Source organism: Electrona antarctica, assembly GCF_951216825.1.
Source record: "Electrona antarctica genome assembly, chromosome: 11".
Lineage (NCBI taxonomy): Eukaryota > Metazoa > Chordata > Actinopteri > Myctophiformes > Myctophidae > Electrona > Electrona antarctica.
The window spans coordinates 37,979,872-37,993,082 of NC_136792.1; the positions used below are offsets into that span (position 1 = coordinate 37,979,872).

Here is a 13,211-nt window from a genome sequence, read left to right on the forward strand (position 1 = left end):
CAAACTTTCTTGATTGTGGTTGGGGTTTAAACATGTGTTATGGTGGTGATAAAAGTGCAAAGCTGATAGAAGCAGTAAAACTTTGGCTAGGAATATAAAATAATCTTGTGCACGTATGTATAACTTGTTTCTAAAACTTCAGACTAGAGTAGCAACATCAGGTGTGTGCCACAGTTCTCCTGAGACTGTGGCACGCAAACAACTTCTAAACGAAGAGGATAATTAATTGGAGGAGGAAGAGCCAAATAAGCTACCTTCCTATCAAAGGCCCACAGGGAGAGCAGAGGAGAGTTCATATACAAAATATGAAGGTAAAGCACAGAACAAGACCAACAATAAGCTACAGCTACAAATTGTGATATCATTCTCTGTAGCATAAGCATAGACACCGCGTGACTCATGGAAATGTCCAAAAAAGGAATCTTAATTAAATGTTAATTAAGATGTAATGTAATTCTCCCATTTAATGTAATTAAATCTAATGTAATTGTCCCATTTAAAGAAATGGAAGAAAAAAAATGCAACTGAACAAAGTAAACAACTACGGTAAACAAAAGGAAAAAAAGCATTACGACTACAGATCGATCACGTGCCAGATACTGTTGTCTACCAATCTGCACTACAACCCCACAGTAATCACACTATGTCAAAGTAATGGACTTCACACCTCCGCTGTGAAAACACAGTCCTATCTCCACTACGGGACACATTTTACTGCTTCTACCAGCGCAATGAGCTCAAAATGTGCGCTTGTGCACGTGCACATGAGCGACGTGCGTGCACGCATGTATGTGTGTGTGTGTACGTGTGTGTCCCAACACATCCAGGTTCCTGAGCTATGCCCAGGGCCATCCCAGGGCTGTAGAGAGAGAGAGAGAGACAGACAGAGGCCATGCCAGACAGAACAGCAGCACACAGAGGTGTTAGTATCGGCGGGTTAAAGGGCTCAGGGACTCAAGGGGTGGTTGGGGGAAGGGGGGGGGGTGTCTGGTACCTTCTGTGCTCCAGAGAAGGCATGGTAGAAACTGGACACATAGGTCATAATGGCTTTTTCATCTGGACGAGCAGTGTTCACAATGTCTACGAAGGCAAGACCGTGGTTATGTACAGTACACACACACACACACATAGAGGCAAGACAAAGGACTGGCGATTACACATACATCTACATAACAGAACACAGAACGTATCACCGCTACACTGAAAGGTGATTTATACTTAGTTACAGACAAACGGATATTATTAGACTGGCTAACACAGAGACGACAGATATTAGATTGGCTAACGCAGACAGACATTTGCAAAAAACAAAATGTTGCCCATACAGGGGGCAGACAGGACATTCCAAAGGTACATGGAATGAACATGCAGCCGGTAACAGTATACATGGAGCTACAGATAATAAAGAGGTACAAATATGGTACATTCAGGGGGGGGGGGGGTCATTCCATTGATGTAGCTGTGCTTTCATAATTTCCTGCTATAGTCAGTCAGGAGCTTGGAGCAAACAGCTGCATAAAACACTACACGCATATTGGACTTCAGGGAGAAACACACACACACGCACGCACACACGCTCTCCTAGTTGTCAGACAAGAATTGCAGATCACACATGCACTTTACTAAACACTTACTTCTGATTATTCAAGTTAATTGCGTGACATTCTGACAAAATCTACAGGTGACATGGACCACCACCAACACGATAAATGAAGGCCATACCTTCTGCGTCCATCATCTTGGGGATGTCCAGGTATTTCTCGGCCACTTCGAAGGCATTGTTCAGATTGGTCAACGGGTCGTCCTAAACAACCAATTGCATTGTTAGAAGACGGACAACTGGCCAATAGCATTTTAAATGTTTCACTTTGGGTCCATTTGAGTACAAAAGGAATAGTGGAAAACATCCTGTATTAGCCTTTATCGTTAGAAACTTGATTCATAGTTTTAGTCTGGGTGGGTTCACAAAGAGCAAGATATTTTTTGTGGACTGACATTTGTCTTGATTGAAATATTTTGTTATTTCAGGACTTTGATGTTGAATGCTAGTTTAATAGAGTTAGGGTCTTCCTCTGTTCCAGAGCCTTCCTCTGGTCCAGAGCCAAAGTAAAAACAGCTCCAAAGTAAGTGAAGTTTTAGATATTCTTTCCGAGCGATAGTGTGTTCTTATTATTCTCACCTTTCTAAGCTTGTCGTAGTCGATAAGCTCAGGTCTGTGTCTGTGGATCAGAGCGTTGAAGGCAAGGCCATCCTTCCAGCTGCGAGTTTGTAACAAAGAGAGAACAAAGAGGTGGGAGAGATTGTGAGAAACGGATGAAGAAATAAAGATGGGGAGACAGTGAGTAAGACTGCAAATGGACAGAGGATGGGATAAAAAAAAAAAAAGAATACTCCAAATACAGGTGATTTGAAAGTGCACTCCAGCACCATTGTGAAGCAGTGAAATCATATTGCTCTGTATCCAGCAGGGGGCAGTGTCACAATGGTCAAGGTAATATTCCTGGAGTTTTGACATGGAGTGAATAATATAAACCCTTGCATGTGCTGTTCTTTGTACCTTCAAATACCATCATTATGTCTAAGTGCTGTGGCAGTTCCACACATGTGGTGCTTTCCCACTACATGCTACCGGCTCAACTCTACTTGCCATTCTTGGTTTTTCCTTTGGGCAAAACTTGTGGATTGTACCTGATACCTACTTCAATAATAATACCTGAACAGAGCAGCCATGATGCACATCCTCCGCAGATTGTTAAAGCCATTGCCATAATGTACGAAAATCCCACCAGTTTCGTTCAGAGCCACGAAGGTCCAACAAAAGAGTTCCCAACTACAGCTGGAATTCTCCAAGAGACAATGGCCTCATGGTTGGAAGAAGATCTGGTCGGCAGAGCGAGAAGTACCTGACTGACCTCGACTATGCGGATGTCGTCTTGACCGCAGAGCACATAATATCTGCTCAGACTCTGCTCATCTCATTTGAAGAAGCCGTTGCCAAAGTAGGACTCAAGTTAAATGCCAAGAAAACGGAATGCATGCTTATGAATGAGGACAAGTATGACATCAATGGATGGATCACACATTAAGGAAGGCGAGGACTTTAAATATCTGGGTTCATATGTGGCTGACAGCAGAAATAACCTTCTGGCTAGAAAGGGGAATGCCTGCAACAAACTCCTCAGAGTCTGGCAGTCCGGCGTTTCAACCTCCACCGAGGTCTCGTTCTTCATCGACTGCTGATTGGTCAGCAGCATAATAGTCATAGTCAAAGTCGTACGATTAGTCACAGACGTTACCGCAGTGAAATTTGTTCACTGCATTTGACCCATCTCTTGGAACGGTGAGCCGCAGCGTGCGCCACGCTCGGGAATCATTAGTTGATTTGACCCCCAATCCAACCCATTGATGCCGAGTGCCAAGCAGGGAGGCATTGGGTCCCATTTTTACAGTCTTTGGTATGACTCCCAGTTTCAGGGCAGACACTCTAACCACAAGGCCACTGTCTGGTTAATACCCTGAGGAATCTCACTTCCTCTTTTACTAAAGAGAGAATTGTGGCCCAGGCGGCTGGCGTAGCAGTCTGGGCACTTTGGCTGGTAATCCAGTCTGGCAGTGTGCTGCGGGTTCGACTCCCGATTACTGCGTGTCGTCACACCCCCCCCCCCCCCCCTCCATACCTCTCTCCCCATTTCCTGTCAGACTACTGTATATCTATCCCTCTTATAAAGTAAAATAAAGGCGAAAGCCACAAAAAATATTTAAAAAAAAAGAGAATCGCCACTAGAATCATCACTGCGACAAAGCAGTTTCATGTGGCGTCACTATGACAACCAGCTACATTGACACGCCACTATCTGCAGTGTAAAACGAGTTGAACCCACTAGTACCTAGTGCTACCTAGTGAACCCAGTAGTACCATGCAGTGATGGATGTCTGACTGTTCTGAGATGAGGTGCTTGCATGCGTGCGTGTATGCATACACAAGTGTATGCATTTATTACCTGATGTGGAAGTTCTGCACATTGACATTCTTGTAGGGAGCAGTCTTTCTCTGGCACCACAACAGCAGCCCCTCCTTAGCCGAGGTCTCTGTGGCAGCAAGGAGACATGGAATAATTTTAGGCATGGGACATTGTCATACAACAGAGTATACGGATAAGGCTGGATTCACATAAAGTAAGCCTTTGCTTAACGACCGTCCGACAGGAGTTTATGTAATGAATGGTAAGACAATTACCATGTAAGTATTATTGCCATCACCTGGCTGGGTCAGTTGTGAAACTTTCCCAACGTTAATTGTGTATGTGTTCAACAGTAGCAGCCACGCAAAATAACATTGATAGCTATGAGGTGTCAAAAGCTTTTCATCTTTAGCAACTATTTGGATTGGCATTGGACAATTCGCTTTAGGGGTGGGGTTTAGCGAAGGGCTAATTGTCTTCGGTCATTTCATTTAGGTATTACAAAGGTCTTATGTCATTAAATTGTCACTTCACCGTCATCTGGGGAGTGGGGACCCTAATAAATCATGTGGGGGCCCCCTGGGGGTCCCAACACATAGGTTGAGAAACACTGACCTACGTAACTTGACAACTCGTATCCATTGAAAACTGCAGTACCTGCTGGTCAGTAGGCCACCTCCATGTTCTCAACTTTAACTGATTTTATAAGGCCACCTACCATATGGTGCACTGCTACTACTACCACCATGTTCAAATTCAAAAGATCACATATTTTCCATTTGTAGTGTTCAGACAGTGGCCAGATAAATGCATCAGTTTTATCTTGGCTACTCTATTTCTACTACTACTCTGTGTGTGTGTGTGTGTGTGTGTGTGTGTGTGTGTGTGTGTGTGTGTGTATGTGTGTGTTAATTGTACCTTCTACAGAGATGTCCTGGATGGCAAAACGTAGGATGATTGTCCAGATCATTCCGAGGGTCATCTTAGCGTTTCCGTCCACGATTTCTACAAGACACAAAACACCACTTTGATTAATGCCCTGTGCGCACTACGCAATTGTAAGCTTGATTTGTCACCCCCCAACAAAATTCCTGTGTCGGGCCCGATATTGAACTCCCGAACAAATTAACATGCGTCTTTTCCTTTCCTTTTTTTACATTGTGACATCCCCTACGACGTGTTCATTGCAATGATAAATGCAATGACTAATTACAGCTCTTTGCTGAACAGTGTTGGCACTTCCCACATTGCCCTGGTGCTGCTGGCGTGTACGTCCTTATCACATTCTCAACAACAAGCATGGCGACGGGGAAGAAGGCGAAGAACACGACTACTTCCAAGTGGAAAACCGAAGAAGAGGCTTTCATCAAGCCATGGAAGTTACAGCCCTGGCTCTTTCAGTTTGAGGGTGTACCATGAGGGTGTACCATGAGGGTGTACCATGAGGGTGTACGTACCATGAGGGAGTACCATGACAACATTAAAAAAGGCACAGGTTTGGAGAGAAATCTGAAAAAGTATTTTCAGATGCTAGTGTCACCATCATCACACCCAGTGCTTTTGCAGCCGCCATAATTGAATGACCCTTCAATTATTTTGAAGGGTCACTATATTTTCACGAACGTGTCCCCCGGCGTGAATACATCGGGGAATGTGAAAAAAGTGTAGTGTGACCAGTCTCAAGAGAAAGAAACGGCAAGGATTTATTCCATTTTAAATCAGATAGTCTGACATAGTACGTCGTGAGCGATAATAGTTTAGTGCGTGCCCTAATGCCTTTATATCATATAACTTCTACTCATAAACCTCAACTAATATGAATGCAGTCATAATGACACAACTTCTATACATCAAAATGACTTGCACTGTTGCCGTTATTATAAACACACAATTTCTATACGGCACATAAAACATCACTTAGTTCAATGCTGCTTCACACACCATCATTAAGGTAGTTCTGGTCATCATTTTCTACACAATGCACAACCTACGCAAGCGTTTTAGTTATTATCCGTCATTCCACTGCCCACTATGTAAACACTACTGAACACATGTTGACTGTATAATTAGCATAGTATAGGCCATGTTTGGATTCTGCTCCTTGCACCCATGTGATGTCTAATTAGCTCCTATTCTATACTAATATTGTCACAATATTTGAGCCATTCAGTAAACATATCAATGAGGGATAAAACAACAGACAGTTAAGTGTCTGTTGTGGGAAACTGAACTCAAGACCTTCCCAGTTAGAGAATAGTCAAGTCTATCCACTCTGCAACCATGCCACCGTTTGCACTTCTAGTGTCAGTCAACGTTGTGATGTCAAGAGAGCTCAGCATATCGTTCATAACAAACATTCATGGCATCCCATAGATGCCATCATGCCAACACCCCAGTTATGCTCTGGGAGTTCCTTACTTCAGCAGATACTTGGATGCTTTACAACGTAGCTAGAAAAAGGACAAACTGGTCGGTCCAATTCACAGTTCAGTTGGCCCTCAATCATTTGATGCGATTTAATTAATTTGAGAGTGTTGGGAAAATGGTGTGAAACTAAAATGTTCAACTTCAGATCACGGTCCAGCATGCAGACTTTGTTTTTAGCTATGCATTTGTACTCATTTTCTTCCTGTGTTTGGAAAAGCATTATTATTATCATAACTTTATTATTATTATATTGACTGAAAATGATTTGAAAACTATTTTGAGTAAATACATATTTTTCTGCGCACCCAATCACTCAGCGGAACGATCAACTAATATGTAGGTCGAAACCTGGGTGCCATCATTATCTGTATAACTTCACAATGCACACATAGCTGAAAGGGAAATCACACACACACACACACACACACACACACACACACACACACACACACACACACACACACACACACACACACACACACACACACACACACACACACACACACACACACACACACACACACACACACACACACACACACACACACACACACAGGTGCAGCAGTAAGTCATGCAGATTGATGGGTTAAAGAGAAGGTATGCAGTTTAGGTCAGATTCCTGTCATCTTTAAACACACATTACACGCATACTCTTCGAGCATCTGTCCTTCCTCATCATCATCACCAATGCATCACTCCCTTCTGTCTGCCTATCACTTTCTCTCCCTGTCTCTTCTACTTGTTGAAATGCTGATGGATTCCTAATGTTTCAGGTCCTCATTTGACATATTTTGAACATTTTGAAAATGCACACATAACAGGCTTAATGTAGTTTAAATAGATAGTGGTGTAATGTTCACCGTTTTAACAGTAGGAACTTTCTGTCCAGCTACCTCCATACCACCATCTTGTGGTCATCCTTGTTCTGTGTCCAATGCTCATTTATTTATTTTCCACCAGATGATATTTTCTAGGGCATTTTTGTCTGTGCCCTTGAGTGCATACTGTATTCAGCGTGTGAGTCTGTACTGTATGTGTGCATGTTTGTGTCCGTCTGTAGGAGGGGTGTTATCCGGTGTCATGCAGTAGGAATGAGAGCTGGGGTGGCAGTCATGCCATTTGTTAAGAGGGAGCAGAGAAAAGGTCACAGTGCTCTAGTCGACACACACGCACTATCTTTTATGTCGTCTTTCTTTAATGGTTTCATCACACACACACACTCGCGCACGCACGGACGATTTAGTGGCCTAGTCAAGGACCTTTGCTCCCCTCACAGATAAGATCAGAAGTAATCTAAAGGAGAGTGGAGATGGAGATTGTGATGGACAGAGATGAGAATGGAGGTACATTTCTTTTCATGAGTAAGAGGTCAGGGGCACTGGTTCGCTTACACTTCAACACTCGATTGCTTGCCCATTTGTAGCTCTGGGTAAGAAACTCAGCCAAATACTTTGAATTCTTGTAGAAAGACTTGAAGTAAAAAGGATAAAATGTGCATACAGAAAGATGTAACCATTGCAGTACAGTGTGCATTTATATCTAATATGCATGTATTTTCTGAGCTTTCCATCCAAACTGCATTGCGGTTTCGTTTTTTGTCTTGATCTTTAAAATAAACAGTTGAATAAAAGTGATGCAAGACCTTTGTATATCATGCACCTGCTTATGAAAATGACCTTTTATGGATTGTTGGTCAATGCATGATGAGCGTGGGTGTGTACATAGTAGGGATGGGTCAGATTAATCGTTAATAGGACCCGAAATCGATTATTAAAATGAATAATATATATATATATATATATATATATATTTTTTTTTAAATGAAAATCTGTTGGAAAGGCAATATTGTCATCCAAACAGGACAGGGCTATAGGCCTACCAAAGTGTGCCTGGGATGTGTCTGTGTAGCTGCATGACTGAGAGGAGTGTGAGTGACTGAGTGTGAGTGAAGATTGATTCCAATCAAGATTGGAGGATTTAGCAGGTGTTGGGAATTTACCTAATCAGGCCTAGGCTGGGGTTGCTATGGTGATCAATTGGCTCAACACTGGTCCAGGGACCACCAGTGGTCCTCATTCAAAAGGTGGAGTTAGTAACCAAATGGACCCTTATTAACTCTCAAGAGTTAAAATTATTGTTAATCATCTACATCAGGGGTTCCCATTCCAAACGTTTTTGACTTAGGTACCCCTTGGGGGGAAGAATTGTTTTATTTGTAGAGTTCATTTTATTAAAAAAAAAAAAAAAAAAAAATATATTAATCGATTAATCGTTAATATTGAATTATACAAATCGATTTTCATTTTGGACACATTTACACATCCCTAGTGCATAGTTGCATACTGACCCTCTGCTCCAATGGAGACCAGTTTGACACCCTTGCCAGCGATGTAGCCCAGGGCTTTGTTGACATTGTTGATCTTGTGGACCCTCATTTTGCCTCGCTCAGGTTTGGGTAACCGTTCGCCTACACACACACACACACACACACACACACACAAACACACACACACACACACACACGGAAGAGCAAACAAAAATGAATGAGTTAGCTCCTGTGGTGTCAAGAGGATAACATGTTTCCACAGGCTCAGCAGAAAGACAGAACGGCAGACAGGCAGACAGACAGACAGCTAGAAGTCAGGCATCTCCATTTAAAGATATAGTCGCACAAAAGAAAACAATGTAACTAAAATGTCAGTGTCACTACTAACAATAAAAACAAAAAAGTAAATACATTCTGCCATTATTAATCAAAGCTTTCTTTATTAATCAAAGCAAAATAAAAAGCTTTCTACAGCCTTCTTTCCCAACCAGATGCCATTTAAATTACCTGATATCACCTCCAACAGTAGCATGAGTTTAAGACCATCTCTGAAGTCTTCCTCAATGTTTTCAATCTGCGTGCCAGCCTTCCTCAGGTGGGAGTTGCACCACGCCGTGAACGTCTGCACAAGAACACACACACACAGGAAGGACATTTCAGTCATGAACACTCTGGTCATAGATGGTTGACAGGTCAAAGAAAGGAAAATACCGTGGCCCATTTTGGGCGGGAACCCCTTTTGGTGTTAGCATTATGTTATGCTTTAGCTATTGAAAAATAGCAGATCTACAAGCTCGTAGGTCTGCTATTTTTGAAAAATCGAAGAACGACTGACATAGAAACATAGCTTTTTCAGAAAACTGTCAGGATGTAGAAGACATTTTTAGAATCTGATCTCAGGTCAGAATTTGTTAAGAGGCTCCCTGGATCAGCCTATTATTACATGCAATACAAGATGGATTTAGAGTCGTGCGTAAGTGAACGAAACGCCGCTGGCAGGGGTGTTTGTAAAATGTTTACCTTGCCAGCAGGTTTCAAAATGACTTCTACCGGTTCAGTTGGTCCACACAAAGATCTAACTAGTCTAACCTCGTACACCAGACCGGACAAAACGGAAACAGACTAACCGGCTCAAGATGACCGCCATATGCTGCATTAACTAACGCATTTGGTTTAATATTGGTGGGCATGTTTTTATTGTTTTTAAAAGCTTTAGAAGAATTGTTATACGTCCACGTCAAAGCGATTTCAACAGAGAAAAATAAGCATAGAGTTCACAGGAAACTGGGTCACTCAGTGGGAGTCACTGTGACAACACAGCCACATGGTTACAGGAGGCAGGGACAGGCATACAGTCAGTGTACAATGTACAATGTCATATAAAATATTCTTAAACACATTCTCAAGAGTGATTTATAGACAGTCTCATCTGGGGGTTAGAGGTTTACACACACTGAGGTTCATACGCAGAGGTGCACATGACTGGTGCGCAAGTGCGCATGCGTCGTCAAAATAAATGTTGCGCGGCAGATCAAACCAAATGAAGCGTCTTGCCTTGCGTACTGCAGCCAGTACCAACATTTACTAACTCTGGACTCTGGTATAAATATAAATGTCTCTCCATCTACATCCTGTATGTAGACTTAGAAATGAAACTAGTGTTCATAATAGGGATGTTAATAGTTAATCGTTTAATCACCGTTACGAAAATAATTAAACTTAGTTAAAAAAAAAAAATCAAAAATGTTGCAGTTCTATCATTGGGTGGTTTTCTGTGAATGTAATGCTGTCTGTGCACGCACGCAGCCGAGGAACGCACATGTGGGCCGGACGACGGCCGGTAAAAAGAAAGTCCCCCTCCTTACATTGGGCCACAGCAACGTCACTGCTTTTGCATGAGATGTGACAGACAAGACAGTGCACTTTATTTCATTTTATTCCTCATACAAAGATGCCATTGCCTGGCCCTGTATCTCAAATGGTCAAATACATATTTGATTAAGGAATATAATAAGGAAATAAGCCTTTTGTATTCTTTCTGTACATCAGCAAAATGTAGATTTTTATGTTCGACATAGAAATTAAGATCCTCAGATTATTTTTTAAAACGCCGCTTATCAAAACGTATCAATTATCTTGAAATTGGATAATTCCCATGCCTAGTGAATTACAATCATTACAAGTAGCTCTTATTTTGAAGAGGAAGTCCTTTTTGGTTGTAACCAAGCTGCCATGACAAGTTGTTATTTTTTTAATGCTGTGTTCCCTATGTAATGTTATGTAAATGTATCCACTGTTTGCCTGTCTTGTTTTCTGTTTTGTGTTTCTTGTGAGGACTGCGGATGAAAATTAGCAACTGTGCTATATCCGGTGTATTTACGTCCATGTGACGTCCATTAATATGCATTGTCCTGTCCAAATAAACAAATAAAGTAAAAGTAAAGTTATGAATCTGCCATTTGAAGCTAGTCTAACCAAGTAAATAAGAACCCATGTGGATTAAACACAAGCTTTTAGCCAATGTTCATATATTTACGATATGAAAACCATGCATCTGTGACTAAACATTGAGTGAGTAGTGACTGAGTGACTAGTTCATTTTATCCGTCTCATGCTGGCTAAAGTAACGTGGTAGAGTAGAGACGTCTGCCCAGTGCACACCAAGCAACATCTCCATGTGCTGCCCTGAGAACTAGCCCAAAAATGTTTATATGAACCCCTGTTCATACGCAGTCGCAGCTACATGGTGGATAGGATAGAAAACACAAATTCACACCATTATTCAGTCACCAATCAGGGCAAATCAATGCAAAGTCGAAAGAATATTATGCACAATACTTAAAATCAAATATCACATTGGTTTCATTACATTGCAAACGTAACCGTTTAGGTTGTAAAGAAAAAGCATACATAAAGTGCTGGTTTTAATCCATGTTTTTGTCCGTCTGGTAACTGCCTATATTCTTGGAAAATCTGTTTTGAATCTTTTATTTTTTTGCACATTGAGAGACACAAACATGACAGGACAACAAGTGGAAGGTTTGGCATTACTTTTCCCCACAAGCATTGCCACCAAGTATGAAACCACTAGCGTAAATTACAATTGTACATATTACTCCGTCAATCACCCAAAACAGAAGGGTATTGTATTGTAGGCTAAGGCTACTACTGAGAATCAACCAATTGAATTCTGTGTACATAAAAGATCAATTCTAAAGTCTGGTCTAGTCCTCTTATACCCACTCATTGGTCTCTCATCTGTGCTCCTGCTCTCCCTCCCTCCCCAATTTCTCTCAATCTCTTTGTTTCAAGTCTTTCACTCTCTCAACTCCTCTGCACTTTTCCCCACTCTCACCTCTCAGACTACATGAGTTGAACTCAACTCATCGACTTGAGTCTAAAGGTAGAATCCACACCTCAACCAAAAGTGATGGATTCAGATTCTCTGAATCAAAACCTGATCGACCCACCACCCGGCTGCTCTGCCTCACCTTACACCAGGTATGAGTCTGTCGCTCTGTCCGTGTGAATTATTTGTGCATGTACAAAAACATTATGACAGGGTACTGGTAGCATGGCCCTCTCTCTCCCCACCATTCCACCGTGGACATCAGCACAAAGGGACCATTGAGCCCTGAGAATAATGGTTCCCTTCAGCCCACCCCTTCGGCCCACCACTCTCGTGCCCGTTCTCTATCTCAAACTACTGGCTTCCTCAGACCCCCCTGTAACCCACCGACATGAGGAGGAGTAGGGAGAGAAAAGGAGCATCATGGGGGACACATTTTCATGCAAGAAAACAAACAAACGAGAGGTACAGTATGTGGGGGAGATGAAGAGATAGACAGACACACAGACAGACAGCCAGCCAAAACTCTGCAGTGCCAATTCCCCACCCACCTGTGTGTACAATACTGTACATACCTCCAGCCACCGCCCCACAAGCCTAACCCTAGCCAAAAGGACTGTCAGCCTTCTGACAGGTCCCTGCCCGACCAAGCAGCAGGCTCCTTCCGCAAAGCAGCGGTTGTTTATGCCCAGTCACTATACTGCACACGAGATGTTCCTCATACCAAGTATAAACCAAGAATTGAATACATATAATATCAATATGAGGCAATGCCATTGCCTCATATTGATATTATATGTATGGATTTAGAGAGAAGATTTTTGTCCAACCTAGCAAGTAGCAACAGCAACCAATGGTGTGGTAGCAGCACTGGTGGGACTTCACGTCACAAAAGGATCAATTGGTGACAACAGTGTTTATTAGGCCGTTCAGGAAGTGCCAGTGTCAGGACAAGAAGTCCTACCCAGCCATCAGTGGCACTGTGGCCACCGCTGAATGCAGCTAGAGACTGGCTGCACAATCGCTGCATCACCGATCACTTATGGTCCGCTCGCAAACAGCCAAGCTGGGAAACAGAATCATGTACTGAGACCTCTACTTATGTTCTGTGGCCTTGGGATGTTTGTGTATAATGTAATGATTCAAG

At 42.4% G+C, this 13,211-nt stretch overlaps 1 protein-coding gene across 2 annotated transcripts in view; it reads right to left on the minus strand.

Annotated features, from left to right (window-relative positions):
- The window catches only part of actn4 (actinin, alpha 4), a 77,392-nt gene that overhangs the window by 19,757 nt on the left and 44,424 nt on the right, over positions 1 to 13,211 (minus strand). The window contains exons 2-8 of one of the 2 annotated variants that reach the window (XM_079515077.1): positions 9,223 to 9,337; positions 8,737 to 8,856; positions 4,881 to 4,967; positions 4,002 to 4,089; positions 2,180 to 2,258; positions 1,723 to 1,804; positions 995 to 1,080 (exon numbers count right to left, since the gene is read on the minus strand). In XM_079515077.1, the coding sequence (XP_079371203.1) occupies positions 995 to 1,080; positions 1,723 to 1,804; positions 2,180 to 2,258; positions 4,002 to 4,089; positions 4,881 to 4,967; positions 8,737 to 8,856; positions 9,223 to 9,337 (657 nt within the window). The remainder of the gene's footprint in view (positions 1 to 994; positions 1,081 to 1,722; positions 1,805 to 2,179; positions 2,259 to 4,001; positions 4,090 to 4,880; positions 4,968 to 8,736; positions 8,857 to 9,222; positions 9,338 to 13,211) is intronic. The other variant, XM_079515078.1, reaches the window with a different exon arrangement.